The sequence below is a fragment of the Mixophyes fleayi genome, chromosome 10 (assembly GCF_038048845.1).
Source record: "Mixophyes fleayi isolate aMixFle1 chromosome 10, aMixFle1.hap1, whole genome shotgun sequence".
Lineage (NCBI taxonomy): Eukaryota > Metazoa > Chordata > Amphibia > Anura > Limnodynastidae > Mixophyes > Mixophyes fleayi.
In genome coordinates, this window is record NC_134411.1 from 7,397,209 (window position 1) to 7,425,047 (window position 27,839).

The 27,839-nt window shown below is 38.3% G+C and overlaps 1 protein-coding gene across 1 annotated transcript in view; it reads right to left on the reverse strand.

Annotated features, from left to right (window-relative positions):
• Positions 1 to 27,839, reverse strand: part of NAALADL1 (N-acetylated alpha-linked acidic dipeptidase like 1) — a 53,934-nt gene that overhangs the window by 13,245 nt on the left and 12,850 nt on the right. Inside the window, exons 3-16 of the mRNA XM_075187797.1 lie at positions 26,577 to 26,749; positions 25,153 to 25,274; positions 24,237 to 24,356; positions 19,384 to 19,598; positions 19,144 to 19,221; positions 15,450 to 15,551; positions 13,255 to 13,340; positions 12,853 to 12,972; positions 11,670 to 11,755; positions 8,494 to 8,557; positions 6,196 to 6,263; positions 5,511 to 5,605; positions 1,833 to 1,923; positions 623 to 704 (exon numbers count right to left, since the gene is read on the reverse strand). Coding sequence (XP_075043898.1) covers positions 623 to 704; positions 1,833 to 1,923; positions 5,511 to 5,605; positions 6,196 to 6,263; positions 8,494 to 8,557; positions 11,670 to 11,755; positions 12,853 to 12,972; positions 13,255 to 13,340; positions 15,450 to 15,551; positions 19,144 to 19,221; positions 19,384 to 19,598; positions 24,237 to 24,356; positions 25,153 to 25,274; positions 26,577 to 26,749 — 1,502 coding nt within the window. The remainder of the gene's footprint in view (positions 1 to 622; positions 705 to 1,832; positions 1,924 to 5,510; positions 5,606 to 6,195; positions 6,264 to 8,493; positions 8,558 to 11,669; positions 11,756 to 12,852; positions 12,973 to 13,254; positions 13,341 to 15,449; positions 15,552 to 19,143; positions 19,222 to 19,383; positions 19,599 to 24,236; positions 24,357 to 25,152; positions 25,275 to 26,576; positions 26,750 to 27,839) is intronic.

The window sequence follows — 27,839 nt, forward strand, 5'->3', positions numbered from 1 at the left end:
ATTCATGGTTTATATTCTAGGTGGTGCCTTGGACACCAGATTAAACTGTTTGCCGTCTCTTGGGCATTTGCCAAATGTTTTAGGTTTATAGTGCTGGATTGCATGAGGCCTTCTACTTACTGCAGCCTCAGCTACATTAGAACTACCACAGTGGTATAATAATACATGTGGCCCTTACTAATTTTATCTATGGTCCATTAAAAACAGGAGACATTTCTAGTCATTCTGTTGCTTACGCGGCAGTGTTGTGAATTTGCACAGCCTATGCTCTTAACTAACTGACAAAGGCTTGATGTCTTCGCACCAGTGATCAGCAGTCAGTCATGGATGGACCTGTGGGTTGTACTCTGTGATTTCCTGGTGCACTGATATAGTGGACACAGTTAAAAAGTGATGAGTTGCTTTGTGAATTGACTGATATGTGCAAATACAATATTCCTTGTGGGATCGGTTCAATGTGTTGTCCTCTAGTAAGAAGAAAACACATGCACAGTTCTCCTTTTAGGTATTGGATGTACTGTTAGAGGAACAGTGCAGATGACCGCATTACGCCTGTTCTTATGTGTTGTAGACCTGTTATACTGCAGCCATGTGTGACGTTACCCGAAGATTCTATAGTTACCTGGATCAATATGTTTAGACGCATAATCAAATGTGTCAAATGCAGTGTGATAAGCAGGATAGATTCGTGCTGATGATTTACTCTGTGGAAGGGAGAAAGGAGACATAAGTTTATTTTAGGGGTCAAACATAAAACTACAATGAAGATGGATTGCCAAGAACACAGACAGTCAGACTAAGCAGACCCATGAAGTGGGCATCATTTTACGCAAATGCCAGGTGAACAGAGCACATAGTGTCAGTATTCAAAATGAGTCTTGTTCATCAGCTTTAAAGTAGACCTGTGTAAATGAGTTAACATCTTTAAATGAGAAAAAAATAAAACCTACAAAACTACCCGCCTATCGTTCTAGCATTCCTCTCCACAGACTTACCATTATTGCTGGTCTTTGGCCTCTCAGTTACTATGCCCTCCTCAAATGCAAAATTCTGCATTACAACAGTTTAAAATGCTAGTTGATTGATGCCAGGTTCTATGTAAAACAATAGCCCATTAACACAGTGATCTACAGTGCTAAAAGTAAGCTGAACCCTTTAGAACCTGATGAGAATTTCCCCACATTGGTTTGAAAGTATTTTAGCCCAGTCCTATTTACAGTATTGCTTAATCTTATTTCATTTGGGTAAGATCAGATATCTGACTTGCCCATTACAAAATGTTATCTGCTTCAACCATTGTGTTTCAGATTCACACAAGACACAGATCTCATCATCTATTATTAGGATTCACTGTGGGTTAAGCTCATATCACATTGTGTATGGTCTCTTTATAATTCTTTTTTTCTCAGCCTGGAAAGCTCATTTAAATGTATTAATACCATTATATGTCACCATCTTTATAACATCTCATTAAAACACCATTTTTTTTACCTGTAAGGTGGTATTATAATATTTTAAACAGGGGCAGTATTCTATATACTATATATTGTATTGTATATAATAGTATTCTACTATATATAGTATTCTTTATATATTTCCGTGTTAAGCATATCTATAAAGGTACTTCACCTAATTCGTATTTCAGAATACAGCTGCCATCACTTTCAATATTGGGTATTTCCAAACTATAATAAATACATGGGGTTGTTTGTCAACTCTTTGGCATTACCAGATTCAAAAGTAACATTTTGTTCACTGGGAGAATACTTAATTAGCACATTTTTTTTTAAATATAACTAATATAAATTGGTGTTATTTGTTATGTCCATTACCCTGTCATAAGTGTATGCAAGGTCCATGCAAGTAATGCCCAAATAATGCAGGAAAGGTGCGTAGTCACTGCCTGCTCCAAGTGTAGCCAGTCTGCAGAAATAAAATCATAACAAATGTGTACATGAAATAGAAACTGAAGATAACGCATAACTGGTCAATGCAAATGTTATGTATTATTCAAACTTATCAACTTTATAATCTTCGATTCCTGGAGCCTGTGGGAGAGGTGGACGTGAAGGGGGGCGGGGCTCCAAAACATTCATTAATTTTGGACCCGCCCCCATGACGTAATGATGCAAACGCGTCATTTGACAGCAGGGGGCGCGGCCAAATGCCGCGATTCACTGGGAATCGTGGTGTTTGGGACCTAATTCTGCCCACTTCACTAGGAAGTGGGCAGATCCGGGAGATTGCCACACTCTCCCGGGAGTCCGTGAGACTCTCGCAAAATGCAGGAGTCTCCCGGACATTCCGGGAGAGTTGGCAAGTATGGTATTATTATTTTCAAAATGACACGTAATGCTCTATCCCTATCAAATGTGTATTTCCAATAACCAAATGTGAAGACAGCAGAAGTAACTGCAGCATCCCAATATAGTGAAGTCACATCACCTTTATTCAAGGAGCACTAAAATCCAATGTTCAGATAAGAAACATGAAAGTAAACAACATTGTTCACTGTTAACCTGGCATTCACCTCTGTTGAAAAGTAAATATTACAGATAAACCTGTAGCGTCTCCAACATTTTTGTGCAATGTTGCTGTAACATCACTGGCCCTGTCCCTATGTATGAATCAAACAATCCGCACTGTGCATGTCTACAAAGCTGTCAGTCACTCTGTACCTGCTCTGTTAAAGGATCATGTCTGACATAGCAACCTTCTGCAGGGGAGTGAAAGAGAACTTGATGGACATATTAGGCCTGATTTATTAAGGAGCGGATCTGCTGATTTTGTACATATCACCCGCCAAATTACTCTGCACATGCCCAGATCCGGACCATACACCATAGAAAGCAGCAATAGTCAATTCATGTTTGCGTGTAAAGGACATTTACTACAGCCTACGATTTCGGGGGAGGGGTGTTTGGCAGCAATCAATGTACATTAAGGGCACTCAGCAGTGACAGATTCAAGCTTTGGCCATCTCTCAGCTACTTGTTTTTCAGCCGTTTCTCCTGCTCTAGCTTCAGGACTACTCAAAGTGCCGCTTACTAATGACCGCTGTATATGAATGCTATAACAGGTGAGTGCAATCAGCAGCAACTGTAAAAATCTATTTTATATATAGTAGACATTAATAACATCCTAATAAATGTATTTCATAGGGGGGAAAATCACAAAGAAAATGTTTGTTTTTTGTTGTTTTTTTTATGTTTTCTCATTAATGCCTATAATATGAACAGGTGACATTAATTCAGTATTTATTTAGTCTGTGCGTTCTTTTGAGAATTTATATTCCTTATATATATTGGACGTATCCTGCAGTGTCCTGTGTACTAGAGCTGAACAGACTTACACCTGCATTCATCAGGGTACGTATCTCCAGGTCCACTCCTTGTTGTATTTGTGCGTGCGGATACTTGAATTACATGTGTTTTAAAGTAAAAGCACATTTGCCTCTGTATGCGTACCTTGATAAATCAGGCTCATTAAGAGAAGTATAAGCACCCTAGTTATTTCATGTATATTATTCAGCTCAGTAATATGCAGCCTTTAATCTATATTGTTAAATAGTGACTTTACTTCCCCTTTAAGGTAAGCATAAGCAGAGTGATAGGCAATATGTTTAGAATATACCCGTTTATCTAGGAATCGTTTCACCTAGGAGTATTGAAACATTTTCTGTTGCACTTCTTATGCTCACCTTAATAAATGGAATTTGACTTCAGAATGCTGCCACTGTACTCTTTAAGCTTTGGCTTCGGGATTCCACTTTATGGGCAAATCACCCTTATGATTTACAGTTTTAACATAGTGGAGACCTGATAGATTCATCTCATTAACATAAGGTATTTCCAACTGTAACACCACATGAAGTATTTATGTCTTAATGTCATACTTATGACATCCTTATGAAGAAACTACTTTTGCTGCCTTCAGTTGTGTATGTGTGAAATCGTTTGCTGTACCCGAATGTACTTGAGTGTTCGGGAAACCCACCGCAGAAGCCCAGCTAAGTAGCTCAATGGAGAAGAGTAAGCTGCAGTCATGGGCTAAGTGTCGAGCTATGTCAGTTTGAATCTTGTACTCCCTTTGACTCTAACCTGTTTGAGCTAGACAGTACATGGTATAACAGTGGCATACAGTAAACAAATAACACTACAACTCCCAACACAGCTACTGGGGTGCAAGGGGTATATACAGCGCAGGCTGAAACCTGTGACCATTAGCGTGGGCGCAACGAACATGTTTAGAGCCACTGAAGAGGTGTGAAGACAATGGAGGAGTGGAGACAATGGGCAGAGAGCCCAAGCAGGAGGTGCGCAGTGCAGCTGGTGAGCAAAAGTTATAGGCAATGAGAACAGGAGGGAAGAGGGCCCTGCTCACTAGAGCTTACAATCTAAAGGAAAAGGGGCAGACAAACTGTTGACACATGGGGTGAGCCAATGTAAGGGGATCTGAGGGCAAGAGTGGGAAACATGGAGGATGAAAGAGGGTGAGGTATATTACAAGGTGAAATAGTTAAGTGAAGAACTGGTAGACTTTTATAAACAGGTGGGTTTTCAATGACTGTTTGAAGCTATACAGGCCAGGGGATAGTCTGATAGAACGAGGGAGATCATTCCAGTGGTAGGGGGCTGCATGGGAGATATATTGGATACAGGAGAGAGTTGTGCTACCAGAGGGAAGGAAAGACGACTGTCAATGGCCGACCAAAGAGGGCAGGAGGAGTATGTATGGAGATGAGGTTGGAGATGGCCTTGTATGTGAGGGTGAGGATTCTGTAGGGGAAGGGGAGCCAGTGTAAGGCTAGACGAAGAGGCACATGTGGAGGGGCGAGATAGGAAGATAAGTCTAGCTGCAGCAGTAAGTATAGATTGAAGTGGAGCAAGAAGGGAGCGGGGAGGTCTGTAAGTAGAAGGTTGCAATAGCCCAGATGCAAAATGATCAGTGAGTGAATAAGAGTTTTGGTGGCATCCTAGGAGAGGAAGTGTTTGATACGGGCGATGTTGCATAGATGGAATGTAAGACTGTAAGCTGTCCTGAGCAGGACCTTTACCTTTCTTCCTAATGATCCTCCCACATCCCCTCTTGGCTCATAGAGTTAGCTCTTTACATACATGCCTACTATACTACATGCTTACTACTACTCATGTTCTCATTGTGAATTGCCTTTTGTAAAGCAACTGGTACTATGTCTCCCTCGTATTAAGTTTTGCCCCTTATGTTAGGATTACCCTTGTTCTACTGCGGTTCTATACAGCGCTGCAGAGTTTTGTGACGCCCTATTAATAAACAATAATAATAACTGTACATTGTTGTGGTTAAACCTACATGGGCCACCTGTTTGCAGATTTACCCACCAAACCATTAGGTGAGAGAGAGGGAAAAACAAGCACTTACACCATTAAAAATAGTAAATTTAGAATATTTCAATACATTAAAAGTGCTGTCAACTAGAGATGTTTTATTCAGATCAACGGTAATAAAATTAACTGAACAGGTCGTCTTACAGGGGTATTGTTCCTCCATGAAGCGAGCTGGATCGATTAAAGTGACGGACCCAGTTGTCATATACACTCAGAGAAGAACTGACAGGTGTTTTCACCTATAAAATAATGATGATAATGAATAAAATCGATAATGATCATTGACTTGACAATTAATGTAATGTATACAATTCAAAACTGCTGTTAGTTATTGACGAACATATGAATAAAAAACTGAAGCTAGTGTATTATACAATTGTTTTTTGTAAAGAAATGACATTGGAAATGAAAGAATATAAGGCATCATGTTAGGTTAGTGGTTAACTGGTATACTTAAATGATCAACTCGGCATATGCGCTTTTGTAAAGCTGTTAATAAAATTTTTGTTTTTTTTAAAAGGCATAGAGGATAAGAAACCCGAAATTGACAGTTGATGAGATGTGTGCCCTGTAATGTAAAAGCAGCTTAGAAGATTCGCTCTATAATAAAAAACATTTTCTTTAACTTTGAAATGCATAGAAAAAACCTGAATTTTCTGCAAACACTCTTCTTCCACTAGGTGACATATCTGCCCAGTTTTCGTGGTTGGTACTACTGCAACTCATACTTCACCACCACTGGGTACATTATTTATCAATTAGGTAGGTGACATATATTCTTCAGCTTCTCTCATGTTATCAACTTATTGCTAAATATCAAGTATTATACCTGTTTTGCTGCAGTGAAAATAACATTCTGAGCCGGGGGCGTCCCTTGTGCCCTCAACGTTGCGTTTGCTGGTGGAAGACAAAAATATGAATTCAAAACTTTGGTCAATAATTGGTGCACACATAAAATGACAAGCTACTTGGAATAAAATGGAGATGAACTTTTATGCTGTAAACTGCACCTTTAATAAAAATGATTTTCCTTTTGGAGTAACAATGTAACCTGATTGAAAGCTTCTATAAATCCAATGTATGTGTTCATACTTCTATGCTGTGAAAATATAGTAAATCCGCTGTCAGCAGTCTATCACATTTGTAATCATTAGACAATATTGTTGCCTATTCTCCCAAAATATCCAAGAGATTCCTGAACTTGGAAGAGATGTCTCAGACTCATGAAAGAGTAATCAATTCCTCCTGTAAGGGAGCTTACTCACCTGCAAAGTGGGCAAGACATGAGCACTGAGTAGGCGGGGGAAGCAAATAGCATTATAATACATATTGATGATGCAAATGGCTATATTCTAGACCAGGGGTGGGCGTGCCACCCGCACGCAGCCCCCTGAGTCCTGGCACGACGTCCGACTGTCCTAAATGACATCCGGAGAAGAGCAGAACTGCTGCGCTTGCGAAGCAGTTAAGTGTCGGCTGTCATTTATTCCTTTTAGTTCAGCTCTGCACAGTTCCTCCCAAGCACCATTGCGGACCGAATCACGCCTGGTTGAGGTAAGTACACAATTATATCATTTTTTTATTCATTTATTAGTGGCCTAAAATTATATTTTATGCAATTCTGAGGCCATAACAGTCATTGGGGGCATTTTTTCTGTATCCCAAAAATATTTTGAGGCACTTTGAAGTATGAAGAGAATTGGGGGCATTACTGTGGCATAAAAGATATTGGGGGCATTACTGTGGCATAAATTGTATTGGTGGCATTACTGTGGCATAAAGGGTATTGGGGGCATTACTGTGGCATAGAATGTATTGGGGTTATTACTGTGGCATAGAATGTATTGGGGGTATTACTGTGGCATAAAATGAACTGGGGGCACTTATGTGAGGCATAAAATGAATTGGGGGGCAACTGTATGACATATTTTGATTTGGGGCAACTGTGTGGCATACTTTGGTGGGGGGGGCAACTGTGTGGCATACTTTGGTGGGGGGGGCAACTGTGTGGCATACTTTGATTTGGAGGCACAACTACGTGGCATAATAAGGATTGGGGCCACAACTATGTGGCATAACATGGATTGTGGTGATTTGTGTGTGGCATAAAATTAATTGGGAGTATTACTGTGGCATAATATGAACTGGGGGCACTATTGTATGCCATTCCTATTAATATTATCATGATATTAGCGTGATAAAATAAGAAATAATTAAATATATATATATATTTATACACACACACACACACACAAAGTGGTCGAAGTGGAAATTTAGTAGGTAAATGTAAGAGGATGGAATTTTGTGGTTTTACAATCAAAGCAGTATAAGAATTGGCGTTATGGCTTACCACCGTATACAGAACACTTTGACACATATACATACACACACACTGTGCTGGCACACCTGGGCTTGAAGACATTTTTGACGGCGCACTGATAGAAAAAGATTGCCGACCCCTGTTCTTGACCATACATTGTTGTAGTCCATGTTATTTAATGATATATTTGAAGGTTTTCCGCTGGTATGTTTTTTTTAACTGCTTATTTTTTTGCAAGCATGCTTGACAGTGAAGCCGGGTTCCTGGCTCACACAGTTGTGGTTGGTAAGAGCCAGTTTTAAGTATAAACATGACTCTCGTAGTTTAAGGTGTTAGTATTAAGGGAATCATTTTGAGAGTTTCTTAGTTGAAATTTCATCTGATATAATATATTTTTCTTCCTGGCTTGGTATCACTGTTATGGGGACATACATAGGTTGTTAAGGTATAGCCACTAACTAAAACAGGGATACTGCAATTCCTGTATGATGCTTCCTTTATGTTATGAACAAACTTGTAAAATATTTTTTAGAGATGAAAAACATGTCTCTATATAACAACAACACTTATAGATTACTGCACTAAATTGTAGGAGGAAAACAATAAATACATTATAAATTGTGCATTGTATTCTAATGAAATAAATTACAAGGCTTAAATATATTTTGCTTCACATGAAATTGTAGAAAATTATCTATTTAACATTTTTTACAAAATAACGGCATTATTAATCATGAAATTTCATGATAATATAATTATTTTACAAAACATACTTTCTATAAGAATAATGATATATCAGGACCTTACCGAATACTGAAATGTCCACATTTATATATGCTGCGGTTCTGTCTCTCAGTTTGTTATAGTAATCCTATATGGAAGAAAGGGGGAAATGGGTTTTGTCAATTTGTATTTCACAATACAGCTGCCATCACTTTCATTATTAGGTATTTCCAAACCATAATAAATACAGGGGGTTGTTTGTCACCTCTTTGGCATTACCGGTTTCAATAATATCTACATTTTGTTCATTGGTAGAATACTTAATTAACACATTTTTTTTTAATATAGCTAATTTAAAATAGGTATTATTTGTTATGTCCATTACCCTGTCATAAGTGTATGCAAAATGTATTTATGTGTCATAAAATCACATACAGAAAATAGAAATCCCAGCCAATCAGAACCAGGGTGGAGATGGGAGTCCAAACCAGTTGTTTTACAGAGGGCTCCATTTTTTTTCTTAATCTGGCTTTGCAACCAAGTCACCATACAGCACAGTGTCTAGGAAGTCCTACAAAGTGTTTAGCAAGCTTTAATAACTAATATTCCAGCTGTGTTAAGTGCTTATATCTAACTGTACAGTTGCCATACTTGTTGCTGTTGAAGCACAGTAGTTTGTACATAGATGCCATCAGGTCAGTGTAATAGGGCACCAGTCATTTAGGTGGATTACTGTCCCTTGACCATTACCTGTCTGACTATCAGCATTCTCTTTTTGTTATGTGTCAGCCAACAAAAGTAGTATGTGACAGGCAAGTTATGGTTGGGATAGGGACCGCTCAGAGAGTCTAGGGATAGGGCCCGATCAGAGAGTCTAGGGATAGGGACCGCTCACAGAGTCTAGGGATAGGGACCGCTCAGAGAGTCTAGGGATAGGGACCGCTCAGAGAGTCTAGGGATAGGGACCGCTCAGAGAGTCTAGGGATAGGGACCGCTCAGAGAGTCTAGGGATAGGGACCGCTCAGAGAGTCTAGGGATAGGGACCGCTCAGAGAGTCTAGGGATAGGGACCGATCAGAGAGTCTAGGGCTAGGACCCGCTCAGAGAGTCTAGGGATAGGGCCCGCTCAGAGAGTCTAGGGATAGGGCCCGCTCAGAGAGTCTAGGGATAGGGACCTGCTCAGAGAGTCTAGGGATAGGGCCCGCTCAGAGAGTCTAGGGATAGGGCCCGCTCAGAGAGTCTAGGGATAGGGCCCGCTCAGAGAGCCTAGGGATAGGGCCCGCTCAGAGAGTCTAGGGTTAGGGCCCGCTCAGAGAGTCTAGGGATAGGGCCCTGCTCAGAGAGTCTAGGGTTAGGGCTCGCTCAGAGAGTCTAGGGATAGGGACCTGCTCAGAGAGTCTAGGGATAGGGACCTGCTCAGAGAGTCTAGGGATAGGGCCCGCTCAGAGAGTCTAAGGTTAGGGCCCGCTCAGAGAGTCTAGGGATAGGGACCGCTCAGAGAGTCTAGGAATAGGGCCCTGCTCAGAGAGTCTAGGGATAGGGCCCTGCTCAGAGAGTCTAGGGATAGGGACCGCTCAGAGAGTCTAGGGATAGGGCCCGCTCAGAGAGTCTAGGGATAGGGCCCGCTCAGAGAGTCTAGGGATAGGGCCCGCTCAGAGAGTCTAGGGATAGGGCCCGCTCAGAGAGTCTAGGGATAGGGCCCGCTCAGAGAGTCTAGGGATAGGGCCCGCTCAGAGAGTCTAGGGATAGGGCCCGCTCAGAGAGTCTAGGGATAGGGCCCGCTCAGAGAGTCTAGGGATAGGACCCGCTCAGAGAGTCTAGGGATAGGGCCCGCTCAGAGAGTCTAGGGATAGGGACCGATCAGAGAGTCTAGGGATAGGGCCCGCTCAGAGAGTCTAGGGATAGGGACCGCTCAGAGAGTCTAGGGATAGGGACCGCTCAGAGAGTCTAGGGATAGGGACCGCTCAGAGAGTCTAGGGATAGGGACCGCTCAGAGAGTCTAGGGATAGGGACCGCTCAGAGAGTCTAGGGATAGGGACCGCTCAGAGAGTCTAGGGATAGGAAATAGTACAATATAAAAACGGAATGTGAAATCCAAATAGCGCTTCACTTTTAACAGCCGTCCGCTGGAATTCAAAGGGAATATACACAACTTCCCAACAATTCATAGACAAATTACAATAATATGAAGACCTACAGGCGCTTATAAATATTCTTTCTAAATAAATAATAAAGATAATACTTAAATTTGGTGATGACCACCCTCCGATTCTTATTTCTCACAAGTATTCATGTGATCATGGAACAGAGAAAAAAAAAAAGGACAATATAGTGTAATACAGTCCAATTAATATATATAACAAAAAATAAAAAATAAATAATAAAAATAAAAAATAAATAAATAGTTCAATAGACACAGAAGATCTTCTGTGTCTATTGAACTATTTATTTATTTTTTATTTTTATTATTTATTTTTTATTTTTTGTTATATATATTAATTGGACTGTATTACACTATATTGTCCTTTTTTTTTCTCTGTTCCATGATCACATGAATACTTGTGAGAAATAAGAATCGGAGGGTGGTCATCACCAAATTTAAGTATTATCTTTATTATTTATTTAGAAAGAATATTTATAAGCGCCTGTAGGTCTTCATATTATTGTAATTAGTCTAGGGATAGGGCCCGCTCAGGGAGTCTAGGGTTAGGGCCCGCTCAGGGAGTCTAGGGATAGGGCCCGCTCAGAGAGTCTAGGGATAGGGCCCGCTCAGAGAGTCTAGGGATAGGGCCCGCTCAGAGAGTCTAGGGATAGGGCCTGCTCAGAGAGTCTAGGGATAGGGCCCGCTCAGAGAGTCTAGGGTTAGGGCCCGCTCAGAGAGTCTAGGGATAGGGCCCGCTCAGAGAGTCTAGGGATAGGGCCCGCTCAGAGAGTCTAGGGTTAGGGCCCGCTCAGAGAGTCTAGGGATAGGGCCCGCTCAGGGTTTCTTTTAAACATTCAAGTCGGAAAGTCTACTATATTTATTTGCAGATATAAGAAAGTATGAAGTTTTTATATGTTTAATATATAAAATTGACCAACCCTTTGTTATATTAATTACTCTATTCAAAGAATAAATTTAACCAACTTTGTGCACCTAATTGAGGACATGAGAAAGCGTGGATGGCTCTTTCTATAGTGCCAACATACTACACTGCACTGTAGGATCAGGGTATTAACTTTAGCAACATAACCAGGCAAGAATTAATTTATTATTTTTACCTCTGCAAATTCAGTAGATCCGATTAAACCAAATTCTTCTGCTCCCCAGCTTCCGAAAATAATTGTTCTACGGGGGCGCCATTTACCTGTTTACATTGAATAGCATTAAAAGGTGGTTTTCTGATTGGTAACAGTAAACGGCATTAACAATGTGGTGTTATCAAAAATTTGAGTCCCCCAATGTAGTTTATAACCTTCAACCAAAAATTGATGGGTTGACACCAGGAGGAAAGTATAACAGTTTTTGTGTAAACTCAACAATTTGTCAAAACCGGATTTCAAGCCACCTCTAAATACCATACATTCTGAGACATATTGTTAGATATTGTTGCAACACCCTTATAGGTGTCAGAAGTTAGTTAATGATTATACAGTAATTCATGCAAGATTTCAGAAATATACATTTAATCTTATCAGACAATATACTTCAAAGTCCATCCTATGTTGTCAGCCATAAAAGAAACAAGATGAACTGCCTATGAATCTGCTTCATAATAAAAATAACCAGTTAGTTCCTGCTAGATTAAGGAGAATCTATGATGCCACCTCTGATCAATGCTGATGGGGTTGTGGAGGAAGAGGATCCTTTTTGCACATCTGGTGGTCTTGCCCAAAGATAGCCTGGTTTTGGGACAAGGTTGCTAGCCTTACTATCAAAGTGGCCCAGGTCCTTTCTTCTCAGCTCCCAGTTAGACGGTTTGGATATATACTTTAATAAGCTTAATTGTAAGTCACTGGAAATACCCGGATGTCAGCTCCTTAATAAAATCTAGTATTTAGCAGCCACGGAGAAAATCTCTGCTTACTTAAATAACAAATACTCAAATCTAGTGCAATTTGGTTTATTTTTAGCAATTCATCCCCCCCAAGGGGCCCCTCCCTGTTCTATTGTTTAGTTGACCATCACCTTACGTGAATTTAACTTAATTGACTGTAGCATATATGTGCCTTTGCTCCCTCCGCTTTGTATTTGGGAGTGTCACTGGTCCTGGCCTCGACACCCCCCCGTCCTCACCTCATATACTGGAAACTGTTATTATATTGCATTTGAAAGTAGAAACAAAATTCTTTAAAAAAATAAAATAAATTTTTTTATAAAAAAAATAATAATTAAATAACCAGTTAGATAAGCAATTAGGAGCATAATACTCTAGAAAGTATTAGTTGACAGAAGTTACTGTACCTTGTTTGACCTTCTTTCCAAGAACTCTTGTGATTTCCAGCATGACGGCAGTTCCACTGCTGGGGTCTATTGCTCCATGGACCCAGCTGTCTCTGTGATTGCCATACATTATATACCTGTCTGTATATACACAAAATAGCAAACTACTAAATGGCTTTATAACAATTTGTGCTGTGATTGATATGTGCCGATAAAGCAGATGTCGGAGCTCAGACTTTCCAAACACACTTGATACATGTCAGCTGAAATCTCTAGATTACAAGTAGATTGTTTCTAATCAATTTATAAATATGCTTTTTTTTTACATCAGAATTCAGCAGAAAAGTTAATAACAAAGTTATAAATCATTTTTTCAATTCATATTATTAGCATTCATGAAATACAAATTTTAAAGTCACTTACCTGGCTCCACACTTCCTCTGATAATACCCATTACATTTGCGGAAGACTTAATTTCTGCTTTGTTATATACATTCACCTCAACATCACTGGTGGAAAAAATGAAAATAAGTTACTATGTGCATTTTTGGTTTTGAGTTTGCTTAGAACAACCACTGAGAGCATGATCATTTTCACAACAGAACATTGTATTTCAAGAGAGGTGTGTTCAACTTGTGGCAGGTAGTGACTTGCCTTTAATCACAATGGCGCTTTAAATGTAGCTGGTAATGTCGCCGAATATCAACGACTTTTGAAAACCGCACTTTATCTCAATATTCCTAGGGGTAAATGTATTATATATCTGCTGCATTGAAAGGGTCGTTTTAGGGGAGGAGAAGGAGGTTGTGGGAGCCCAGCTGTATGAAGCCAATGGGCACGCTGTATAGCATGACCACACACCCCTTGTTGTGCACATGTATAACATCCCAATTTCAATTCCAAAGGAAGGGAGGTATGTTTGGCAGGGTTAGGTGGCGTGAAGATGTTTCCACTGAAGTACAGAAGAGGCTCTACAGTGTGCTATGTTTCACAGAGCAGCGCAGAAACGAGAATTCATTTGGTAGAGTAAGGTTATTGTAATCAGATAAAGGATTGGAGACATTGCATTTTCAAGGGCATGACTAAACCCTCCTCGAAAAGACTTGAGGCCAACACCAACTCAGAAGTGGTGGAGATTTAGGGGTATATTTACTAAACTGCGGGTTTGAAAAAGTGGAGATGTTGCCTATAGCAACCAATCAGATTCTAGCTGTCATTTTGTAGAATGTACTAACTAAATGACAACTAGAATCTTATTGGTCGCTATAAGCAACATCACCACTTTTTCAAACTCGGAGTTTAGTAAATATACCCCTTTGACTCATGTTATGTGTTTTATGAGATAAAACACTAGTCATACACAGAAAACGGTGTAATAAAATTAAATAATGTAAAAAAAACCAGGCAAATTAGCACTAGAGAGAAATGAATAGTTTCCACTATAAAAACAAAAATTAATCTAATTGGAGCTAAATTAAGAATTAAGGGATGTAAGAATAGAGAAAACTAGCTGCTGCTCAAGGAGTTCAGATAAGAGCCAAAAAAAAAGGATTTTTGTTCAGGCGTTGGTATTCTCTTAAATCCAAATGAGAACAAAATAATTATTTAAAAAGTATAAAAATATATAGAAATCTTATGCAGAAAAAAAAAGAGAGAGAGAAGTATATATTTAAAAAATAATTATTCAATTTGTATTGAATTTATTATAATAAACTCTAAATCCATTTAAAAAGAAAACATAAATGAGACCAATAAATGGTATCATCAGCATCATAAATGAATGTGTTAGGACAATCGTCCCAAATAAACCACATTTAGTTGTCACGATCCGCCTGGCAGCTCCTACCCTTTGGACTTTATTATTTGTATTTGTTCTTTTTATGTGTTTGCAGCAGTACCTCCGATGTCCAGAGGTGCTGCTATTGTGCATTTCTTGTGCTTTAGGGGTTAACCTTTCTGTTCTCTAATTATCCCATGCACCTGGGTGTGGTCTCTTTTTCCTTATTTATACCTGTCACTCCCAGCACACATTGCTGGTTATTGATGTCATTTCCTGTTGTTTCACCCTGTGGATTCTTCCTCCTGCCTTGCTCCTCTGGTTACATGCTGCTTGGAATCTGTTCATACCTCCTGCTTCCCTGCATTAGCTGTGTACCTGCTGGTTTCTGGACATTCATATTACTTCCTGCATCCGCTTGCACCTGGTATTTATTACTACTCTTGATTACCTGCTATTTATACTTCTCTGCAAATAAACAGTGTTTTCACCGTATTCGTGGCTCCTAGCTGTACTCCTGTATGTAACGTGACATTAGTGCAGGAACAGATTAAGGGACCTATGCTTTTTCCACATGATTTAAGCATTTTTAAGTAAAATTGTAATTTAAGAAAAGCCTAACACAGGAGATAGTGGAGATATGTTATAGCGGAAACCAGTCCAGGCTATCTAGTACTGAGGCTGGTTGAGAAAGTGAAGGGTGCATGCTGCCATTTTATATACTTCTTTATATTTTACATAGGGCTCGGGCATCTGACAATCCATTATATTATTTACACAGTTACCGCTCCATCACATACAATACTAGCAATATAAAAATATAACGTAAAAAATGTCTCACCAGCCATTGAATTCTCCATCTGTGCGAAAACCGCTCCCCAATCTGTACTTGCACGACAAGGACCCTTGCCAGGACTCTTCAGCTTCATCACCACTCAGCTGACTAAGAGAGTAGACGTGTGACACATCCTCAGTTTTACACTTATATCAGTTTTTTCCGGATAAGTCTACCTTTGTGAACATTTATTTTCCCTAAAATGGCCATAATAGATCCCAATTGGTCTTTTGTATAAATGTAATTCCAATACTATGGTTTATTCTTGGTTAGATACATTCACTAGCATGTGTATCTAACCGTGCCCGCTATGGAAGTCTCTGCTTTTCAGGTACAGAGGTGTTTGCACCGCTCTGCAGACAGGACAGATCAGTTAAGGGGGCTTGAACGCAGATAGCTATATAGAAAATATCTTGACTAGTGATTACAAACCCACTGATATGAAGCAAATTATGCAGTGGTGGGGCTGGCCATAGAGCTGCCTACTCCTTAATGGTTATGCTCCCTCAATTGCCAACAATGGAAAACAATTTTCAAGGGCACGGATGTTGGGCAAGTAGATCTATACATGTTGGGCCTGAGTCATTAAGGCAAGCAAAGGAGTAAATGTTCTCTGGGACAAACCATGTTACAATGCAAGGGGTGCAAATCAGTTTATTATTTTGTACATAAGTTAAATACTGGCTGTTTTTTCATCTAGCACACAAATACTTGCTAACTTTATTATTACATTGAAATATAAAGATGATCTAGGACATGCCCTACCCAAACTATAAATCTGCCTCACATTTTAAATTTACCTCCCCCTCCAATTGCCCAGGTGCAAATGTTACTCCTTTTTTATGCTTTACTCTCCTTAATGACTCAGGCCCGTTGTGTGCAGAACACTCTATGCAGACCTAGGACACTACATCTACCCAACCATTGGACATGATCATAATACAATTCTATTGACTGTTAAATAATAGTCTTTAATACATTTTAATATATATATGGCATACTGCATAAGAAGAAATACTGATACCAGCAACCAAGGTGTCTTAGTGGTTACTTCTGCCTCACAGCACTGGGGTCATGAGTTTGATTCCCGACCATGGCCTTATCTGTGTGGAGTTTGTATGTTCTCCCTGTGTTTGCGTGGGTTTCCTCCGGGTGCTCCGGTTTCCTCCCAAACTCCAAAAACATACTGGTAGGTTAATAGGCTGCTATTAAATTGCTCTTAGCCTCTCTCGGTCTGTGTGTGTGTGTGTGTTAGGGGATTTAGATTGTAAGTTCCAATGGGGCAGGGACTGATGTGAATGAGTTCTCTGTACAGCGCTGCGGAATTAGTGGCGCTATATAAATAAATAAATAGATGATGATGATGATAGTATAGTACAAGACAATTAGTAAATCCAAGGACATTGTCTGGGATAGTTTACGGTTATTCTGCTCCTACTTTTATCGCTTAATTTTCATATTTAACAATCTGGATTTTATTAATTGCAGTTAAAAAACCTTTAATGTTAGTTATATAATAATACTGCATATACTAATTCCAAAACACAAAACCATTCCTGAGTGCGCCTCAGTCTTCAGTGCTCTAGACATGAAAGACTATAGGGTCTATATATATCATTTAAGCCCCAATCGCAGCAATAAGGCTGATTTTTCACCAACACTTAATGCAACAGTAAAAAATCAATTGTTGCTGCAATTTAACAAAAAATATTTCTGGGGTATTTGAGTGATGTGCAGCTGCCCCAGTCATAGTGGCCTGGAGCCGGCCAGTCGTTGAAGATGTAAGTATGCGTCAGCTGGCTTGTGCATGGACAGTGGAGCTGAAAGCCCAGATTTGGAATTCAATTTTTTAAAAAGTTTAAAAACAGATAAAATTTATTTAAAAAATGTAAAACTATGTAGAAATCTTTAGTCATTATTCAAATAATAAAGCATTGTTTACATAAATGCAATCTCAGAATGGTTATTACAGAATAGGAATCGTACAAGTACCGCTGCAGTACGTGTTAAATGGACTTCCCCATGCAATTCCTACAACTGGCAGGATAATTCTAGCTAGCGGAAACTCTTATATATAATGTTAATAAAAAGCTCTATCGCCTGCGAAAAAACTACCATTTTCAACCGCAATACAGCTTCTTGCCCTAAAATTTTACATTATATCCACTTTTACAAAAATGTAAGAAATGTAAAATAGTTACTATTTTATAAATTATACACCATGGGGGAACTTCTCCTCTCTACAGCAAATTCCCAGTTGTGGAGATGCTTATGGAAGAGTGACCCAATGTGTTATAAAACTTATTTATAAGCTAGATCTTAAAAGTCAGTAAAACCAGAGACAATACAAATAATATTGCTCAGAACTACTATACATCTGATGTTTGCTTCTTTGACCTAGAAACCAGATTATATTTATTTATTTGTGAGACCTCTGAAAATCAATTTGTTTCCCATATTACTGATCGTTAGTTGACTTTTTTAGTAGTTTTGCTTCTACAGACACTGTTGGGACTTTTTTGGTTCCTAATGTAGGCAATTTCTAGAGATATTTATTAAGGGTGTTATCTATCATATATTATATGATATAGCTATCTACATCTATATCGATCAATCTAGTGTGTGTGTGTGTGTGTGTATATATATATATATATATATATATATATATATATATATATATATATATATATATATATATATATATATATATATATATATATATATATATATATATATATGAAAAATGGAGGAGGAGGCGCACAATAGTGTAGTATATTGGTATAATATTGGGATCACACAAGAACCCACAGTGGAACCGGAAACACCAGTGGAGAAGAAACCAGGAAACAAAAACTGTAATATAACATCCAATGTATAGGTGTAGAATACAAATGACAGCTTATTCTGAAACAAAGTCACAGTGGCTGAACTCGCAGTATTTCTTTATAATAATATATGTGAAACACCCAGGACACACTTGTGCAGATGTATGCGTACCAGATAACAAAACTTTTAAGCTTTGTGTACGTAGATATCCTTCAGCTGGTCACAAACGGGTCACACGACTGGATACATAACTGTCACTAGAAACTCGGCCGCCCGCTCCGGTACCGGTCCCAATATTATACCAATATACTACACTATTGTGCGCCTCCTCCTCCATTTTTCTTTTATAGGTTATTTCCATGCTACACCGCTTGATAAAGAGGATTGGCAGCCGCCTGCACATGGGGAGTGTCTATTGAGAAGAATATAGACTTTATACTGGACTATTGGTGATTTGTTACAAGCGCCAATTGTTGTATCTTGTAATTTAAAAAAAAATATATATATATATATATATATATATATATATATATATATATATATATATATATATATACACACACACTTACGCTCACACGCACAATCAGTTTCTTTCTTTTCTATAAGTAGTATGATTCTTAATTCCTCATTTCAATATTTTATAATATAATTATTATAATTTAGCTTTTATCTATGATTTTGGTTGTATTTAAATCCATATCAATTATTTTTTAAATATTTGCTTGAAAAAAAAGCTAATTAAATGTTGACATTTTAGCGTCCTTCTCTTTTTCGTTTTTATCCTTGAAATCTGCATCATACAGTGAGGGTTGTCCAAATCCCTAACTTATCAAGAGATGTGTTTAATAAGGTAGATTTTTATACTGGTTCTTACCATATTAATTTTTCTGCATCCTCAAATCCTATTGGTTGAGTCGGGATTGGGGGAACTCCTTTAATATCAGTCTCATTTCTCCTATAGGGAACCTAAAATACATATATTAGAGAGTTATCAATGTGAAAGAAATATGAAAAACTCATGGAAGATTTTTACAAATAAATATAGATGGTAAATGTAAAGACTATTAGCAAAATGAATGTGAAAATGAACAATAAAAGCAAAAAGAATGAAAACATGCGAACAGAAACAAAATGCTTACTTTTAGCTGGATAATATGGCGTTAGCAGATCTCCAAAGTCTTCACTGTAAGCTCCTCGCTCTACCGCAGTTTTGGGCATGTACCAGGAGTAAGGGTAAGTTTTAGATGGATCGGTAATACCATCATTAATATCTTTTGGGTCTGTATATACCATAAGGCCAACCACTCCAAATTTGGCAGCATTTATTGCCTAAGTAATAAAAACAAAGGTCAAGTTAAAATCATAATGAATTGTCCACATTCGCAATATTTTTGTACAATACATACTAGTCATATACAGCATACTGTTAAACAGTAAGTCTGCTGCTGTAGTTTCACTCCAAAAAAAAATATTTTTAATTTTATTTTATATTAATATCAAACATTAGTCAATGTATTCTTTAAAAACAACCATGATGGATGCACAGTTGTAATAAATTGTCATGTAAAGTGGTTGATGTGTAATATCGAATAGTTAGCCTATACATATTTAAAAAAAACAAACGGCTAGTAATACGCTAATAATATGAAAGACAACTGGTTAATTTTTTAAAATTGTACGAACTTAAACCAAGCGTACTCTTGCAAAAGGGACACATAGGAAATACACACAAACATGGGAGGGATATATAAACTCCACACAAACAAGGCTGTGAGTAAGTGAGGATTCAAACTCAGGTTCCCACTGTTGAAAAGTGGATTATATAACCACTAAGCCAACGTCCAAGTGGAAACAATACGTGAATGATATAGACTAGATCGAAAAGCTGAACATTAACTTCTCTCATAGCAAGCTTTTTTCTTTTATAATTTTTATTAATGTCAATAATTATACATTGAAATATTCTAGCCCTCAATCCTTGGTACATGCACAGTTTAAATAATTTGCTATGGAAATTCATTCATGTATAATAAATAAATAATAATAATAATAGGACTTAAAATTGATTGTAATTTTTTCATTTTGGTACTTTTTTAGGGTGTTTTTTTTGCTTTTATCTGTGGATATTTTCTGTTTGTTTGGATTCAATTTATTTGGAACAGCTGCTTGTCTGTGTTGTAGCTCAACACAAATTTCAACATGCAATATAGGCATATTCCACAAAATGGGCCAGGAATCAAACCCACTGATGAAAACTGGATTGTCTAACCACTAAGGTATTACGAGCATTACATACATTATATAGACTTAAATGAGAAGCACCATGTTTGAAAGTCCTATTAGGTAAAAATAAATGTGAGTACATAAACCATAATCCAAGCTTAGAGTGCTCCTAAAAAAACACACAACACCTCACATGCACTACTGCCAACATGAAGGTTTAAGGATAAACAATAAAGAATTACACACACACACACACACACACACATTCTCTTGTTGTCCGACATGAAAAATGTATCATGTGTAATTCTGAATTGTAAATAACTGTTAACCAATCCACCTTCCAACAATGGAGTCATGAGTTAGATTCCTGACTCATTTTGTAACGGTCAGGACACAAATATTTAGCATAAATTAATTTTAATATATATATAGGAATGTTTATTTATGCTAGCAAATTAGATGCATTTGCATTCACATGTGCTCAGTTCAACTCAAGCACATTATACGATCTTTCATGTCGGTGGTAAGGTAATCTAATTATATAAATGCTAACGCGAAAAATAAGGTTACAAGAATTTTATCATCATCATCAGCTATTTATATACCGCCACTAATTCTTCAGTATTGTACAGAGAACTCACTCACATCAGTTGCTGCCCCATTGGGGCTAGGGTCAATTTGTTAGTAGCCAATTAACCTACCAGTATGTTTTTTTGGAGTGTGGGAGCAAACCCATGCAAAGACAGGGAGAACATACAAACTCATAACAGATAATGCCATAGTTGGGAATTGAACTCATAACCCCAGTGCTGTAAGGCAGAAGTACTAACCCCTTAGTGTACAATATACACATAATTGTGTTAACATTTGTAAACAAACTCTTCATACCTCCCACATTTGCCATTACGTATACCGTCTTATCTTTAAATAAGAAGTGGATCTTAAGAAGGGGATCTTAAGATGGACTGACTGCTTAAGATCCATTGCATCTAATTTTTCATTGCTTAAAAGACTTCAGATGCGCGTGTCTTTGAACTTCCGTTCCTTGTTGAATTGCAAATTTCTTATCTCCTTTTTGTTCTTAAAATACCCATAGCAACTTACTCACAAGATAAGATCAGTAATGAATCAAGCCCATAGAAGTTAAATGCTAAACTTATTTTCTTCCGTTTCTTGTAGATACCATCGTCATATCGGACGAAAGTTCTGAGGGAGAAAAGAATGTTGGCAGTCCTTTGCAGGGTGTGGTAGAGAAGATGGAAAAGCTTGACAAATATTTTACAGTATTACGGGCAAACATCTGTGATGTAAAAAATAAATAAAAAAAAATAGAAAAAACTTCATGGAGATGTTTCTGTTTTTTTCAGAAGGTTATGTCACAAAGCACTAGCCACTTTCATCATTAACAAAGTCCAATGTTGTATTGCTAATATAAATATGTTGAAACATTTTATTTTTCAACTGTTTCTACAGATTTCAACAATACATCTGTTGGATTCACAATGTGTGGTTTATCCTGGGTATTTTACAAATGTATGCATAAACAAGTAAATAAAGGTTTGATTATAAAACATGTTAAATGTACATGTAATGGGTTACAGAACACAGGTGCATGATGCATTACCATTTACACAGATGTACGAATATGCAACCAGACATATATAAAATACACATCTATTCTATAGGAAACCCAAAAAAGTGTTATATACAAAAATGTTAATAATTTTGCAGGCAGACAAATATAATACACATATTTTACATTTGTATTAATGTGTTTTGAGTGTACAATAAAGTGACAAATAGCTATAATTAAGGAGGCAGACATAAGCAATGAACATATAAATGAAACAGTTTTTTTTTAATAACTCTACACTAACAACAATTTATAATTAAACTGGCAGACATATGCTGTACGCATTAATGCATTAAGACACCTGCTATTGCTTTGCCGCTAGAAGCACCTGATTACCAAATGAGTGATGTACGGACACCATACCACGTGGGACAGGTACAGGCATCAGTAATTAACATACACACGTCCCCAAAAGAGTGACAGCTCGAGGAATTATCGTCAATTGCTCGTGGATCAGTCGGAAACTTATACACACTACATGATCGTTAGGTGGATTGGTCGGAAAATATTAAACAGTACGATCAACCTAATGAGCCGACAATCGACACTGTGGAATGACTTTCGACCATCGTGTCACTACACACACTAACCCGACTTCCGACCAAACGGTCATATGTCAGCTGATTTGCCCAATGGTTTGATGAAAATGCTCCAGTGTGTACCCAGCCTAAGCTAGTGAATGGTGGGAGAAGGACTTGCATTGTGATATAACTTAGTTACCTAGTTATCTGTACTGACAACCAGGGAAGAAGTCTATCCCTGGACCCAGGTTCCCATAGTAATCTTGTCAGATATGTTAGGGAGGCACATTAAGCTTCACAAGGCCCCTATTAGAATCGAAAGCAAGATATTTGTGTGGTGTGGGAAAAATTGCTCACACTGAGACTTATAAGCAATAAACCTGATTTAATGTAACCTACATGGACATTCATAGAAACAGTCCCAACTTATTAACCTTATTATAAACTTACTAACCCGCATTAATTTTCTCCAAAGACTTTACCTGCTAATCCAGGAGTGTCATACAACTCACAGGGATTACCATTTGGGATTTAGTCTCTTCTCTAGTATAATGTGGGAGCTCTGTTTCCGCAGGCTTTTTTTTATACCAACTGATACCTCTGCTGGATTTGAACTGCTGAACTCCAAGTCACATCAGTACCGTCTCTGTGCAGTGAGCCACAGGCTCAATTACAACCTGCAGCATCCTGCATCAGGGAATGAACTAATGACCTGCTGCTGGTAATGAATTGACAACTCTTGAGGCTTGTTATCAGAGGTTCAGTCCTATATAAATAACTTTTTTTGAATAACACACTGCCAGTTAATTGAACCAGTTTCTCTCCTACTACTGGAATTCACCAGTTATACTTACCAAGATAACAAATATCCTAAATAACTACAGATCACGTTGATATTACGGAAACACACACACATTATATATATATATATATATATATATATATATATATACATACATACATACATACACACACACACACATATGTATACACAAACAGCCAAGTTATTAAAAGCCCTTTTGTATAGCTCCTGAGTTGGATCTTGGCCATGTAGTAGTCTGGTATAGGGATCTTTGCTAACAGCGCATCCTAGGGTGTGAAATCCTTCTTCTGCCACAAAGTTTAAGCAGGCAACTGGCCATGAAGCCTCCTTACATTTGGTGGCTCAACCTGGATACTGGAAGTGCAGTGGTGTGATTATACTGCACATCTCTAGCTGGTAAACGGTCATGCCCAAAGTAATAGCTTGATGAAAATAGCAATCACCAATCCAACCTTGTCGAAAAATGTTAGAGAGCTGAGATTTATATAACCCTCCTTAAATCCACAACCAGCCCCTGTGCGCATCAGGCGCATTGCTCTTGTTATCAGTGTTCTTAAGGACATACAGGCCAGAACTAAAAAATTGCTTTAATGTAAAGGGAAATAGGGATTAGGAGGAGGAGGATGTTCTCATAGGTAGTCAGCTATCTCATAAAATAAACTACACTAGGTTTTATATACATTACCTTCATGGATAATTACTAAAAGATTAGAATAACATTGTCACACACAATTTTACTGCACGTAACGCAATACATTGAGACGCACCTTAGCCGACCTGCCAGCTCCTCCATAGCGCACAATAGCAATGGTCCCTTGTAGGTTTACTTTTTTACTGAGGGTTTCAAAATCACTCAGTTTGCCTTGATTGGCATACACCAGCTGTCCCTAGGAGACACAGAGAGAAATACAGATTGGATCAAATACCAAAATATATTTTTTCTACTTCAGGAATAAACCTCAAACTACTGGTCATATACATGTTACTATTTAGTACACAAGGAGCCTGATTCATCTAGGCACCTATCTGCTGACTGAGCGTATCGTGCGCAAAATCACCCCTCATAAGCGCGCAGTACACGTGCCTTGAACCAGGCCCAAGATGTGGAACTCATGTCTCAGCCTATGTAACTGACAGAATGGATGACCAGAATTTCAAAAACCCATTTTTCTACACATCCTTAAAGTACCAAAGATTCCAGACTCTAACTTAACATTTTATGGCTGCACCATATAACATGACCAGGTTTTGATTTCATTTTTTTGTCATCAGTCACTGTGCACCTGAACGGATACAGGTTTGTTACAATCATGGTGTGTGATCAGGTTCTGTTAGGGCCTGTTGTGTTCTATGTCTGTATAGAGTGCAGTAGAATTGTATTATGGTCATGTCCAGTAGGGATGGGAGGTTGGGTAGGCATGATGTCCTATGGCTGTACAGCGTGCAACAAAACTGTATGATCATCATCTCCGGTAATCAGGTCATGTTAGGTATATGTAGTGTTCTATGTTTATATACAATTTAATAGAATATTGTTACATTATGATCGTGGTCATTGGTCATGTCAAGTCTATCTATACAGAGTGTAAAGGAAATACATTATGTTCATGTCCACAGCTAAAGTCATACTGGGTAGATATAAGGTCCATCTGTATAGAGAGTCCTTCAATGTTTATTGAATACCTTAGGATTTCCACTGGGTGCATAAGCAGCGAATGGTTGAACTACAGCTGAGTGGTTCTGATCAGCGTGTAAACCTTCTTCTGTGAGACGTGATTCAAATTTTTTTTCACCATTAGATGTAACTGATGAGGAAATGGAGATGACAGATGGCATTGGTGATAAAACACTGCATGTTTACTGAAATGTATTCAAAAATAAGTTATGATTAAATACAAAACACGCACTTTATGACCAAATAGGAAATCCTTTCTTATGAAGTCACTGAAATAAAGCAACTCGAATTTCAAAACTCAAATGTAGTAGTTTGTTGATTGTAACCTTAAGCACATTTTAGTAGGTCTGTTCAATTACAGCAGGTTTGGGCAGCATATATCTAATTGGGGAAGCACAGTGGCTCAGTGGTTAGCACTTCTGCCTCACAGCGCTGGGGTTGAGTTTGATTCCGGACCAGGGCCTTAGCTGTGGGGAGTTTGTTTGTTCTCCCTGTGTTTTTTTCCTCCCATACCCCAAAAACATACTGGTAGGTTATTTGGCTGCTATCAAATATTGACCCTAGTCTCTCTCTCTCTCTGTGCATGTTAAGGAATTTAGACTGTAAGCTCCAATGGGGCAGGGACTGATGTGAATAAATTCTATGCACATTAACATTAGCATGTGTGTATTTGTTTAGGGAATTTAGACTGTAAGATCCAATGGGATCACTTACTGATGTGAGTGACAAATATTCTGTGTACAGTGCTGCGGAATTGGTGGTGCTATAAAATGATGATGATGATGGCTATCTGTTGTGAATTACAAGATGCCTCTCCTTGAGATTAAGTATATGAAATCCTTATTCTACTTGTGTATGAAAGGGTAAGTTGCCCACCCTTTAGTAGTTTTCCTTAATTTATATTATTCATGTTTGGTATTGTGCCATTGCCCATGCAAACATAATAATAACTACATACACGGACCATAACCCAATATACAGAAGACAAGAAGTCGAACTCTGCAGTTGTCCACAAGATGAGGATTACATTTTACATACGGAAGTGGTAAATATTGAATATCCTAAAATAAGGATATTGCCAAGGACAAAACTTTTGAAGAAGACATTGTATCTTTACATGATTTACTAAGGCAGACATCCTCAGACACAAACACACACACATATGTGGAGTTTATAATACTAAGTACATTGATAATATTAAGTACATTGATTTATGTGTGCTATAGAGGTTGACCGGGTACATCTTGTACACCTATGATGTGCAAATGATGCCCCATTGAAATTACTAGTTAAAGCCACCTGCAAACTGGAATTACAACTCAGATACATAATAAGATAATTATTCCATCCAGTATGTATTTGTAGACCAGTAGATTAGTATTGCAGGGCTATTTAATGTCACTGACAACATGATCCCAGGTGTCTGACTTACCCACTCTGATGTTGTTGGCAGTCTTTGGATCAGGGAATGATAGGTAAACATCGTACCGTTCCTCCTTAGCATCATCAAGACCTGAGTCTTTGTCTTTCCAGCGATTGAGAATCATCTTCACCAATTCCTCATCTCCCTCAGTTGTGGCCATGTGAGGGGACTTAGCGAGTTGTCTGTAGAAAGAGAGAAAGATGATGTGAGTTACACTGGGGAATAACTGCAAAATAAAGGGACAATACAAATTGAAAATCTTCATTAACTAGAACTTGATGCCATTCAAAACAATATTGCACCCTTACCATCTACCTTTAAAAATAGGTGCTTTTATTTCATAAAAACCTATATAAAACTTGAAACCTTACTATAATATAACTTGTATCTTGGAAGAACCACAGTTTACAATAAAGAACGGATTCAATGTATTCTGGACTCCTGAATTCCTCCTCCTTAGCCACTGGAGGGTAACAAACCTTAATGTGATAGAGAATGATTGGAAGTGCAGGAATGTAATATTCAGAGCCGGCCCTACCATTAGGCGAAACTACAGAGCCACCTAGGGTGCCAATGATTAGGGGCAGCTAAATACTTAATGAGTGACACAATGGTAGTCATCGTCTTTTTAATGCCCATCCCCATAGAGTGTTGATCACGGATATAAGGAGCTTCTTTCCTGTGAAGCTACTGGTTGCTGCCTCTCAAGGTCAGTGTTACACCGGGAGTGTAGCACATGACTATGATGTCACAGTCCAGCACAAAACTCCCAGTCTGAAGAGCACAGAGATGCCGCTCCCACCTCCTGCTTGCTGTAAGGTAAGAAGCTGCAGGGATGGGGGCACCCAGTGGAGGGGAGCTGCCTAGGGGTCTCACAGAGCTTGCACTGGCCCTGTGATCATTGGTCCCTCTGGAGAGATGCAGTGTGCATGCACATGAGCCCTATAAGATAATGCATGAGGAACCACGTAGGATATGTTCTTCTTTCTCTCCTCTATTCATATTTTATCTTATGCATTTTGTTAATGCTTGTACTATGTGAGACTTTATGCAAAAATTAAAAAGCAAACTCACAGGATTAGAGAATCATACTAATGTTAACATACAATAAAAAATGGTTTGATAAAACAAAACACAAATAAGCATTGGGAGATTTTACAAAATGATCAACATAGCTTTCAAAAATACAACTCACTCTGGGCCTGAGTCATTAAGGAAAGTAAGGGGGAAAAAAAAAAAGAGTAAATGTTCTTCGGCACAAACCATGTCACA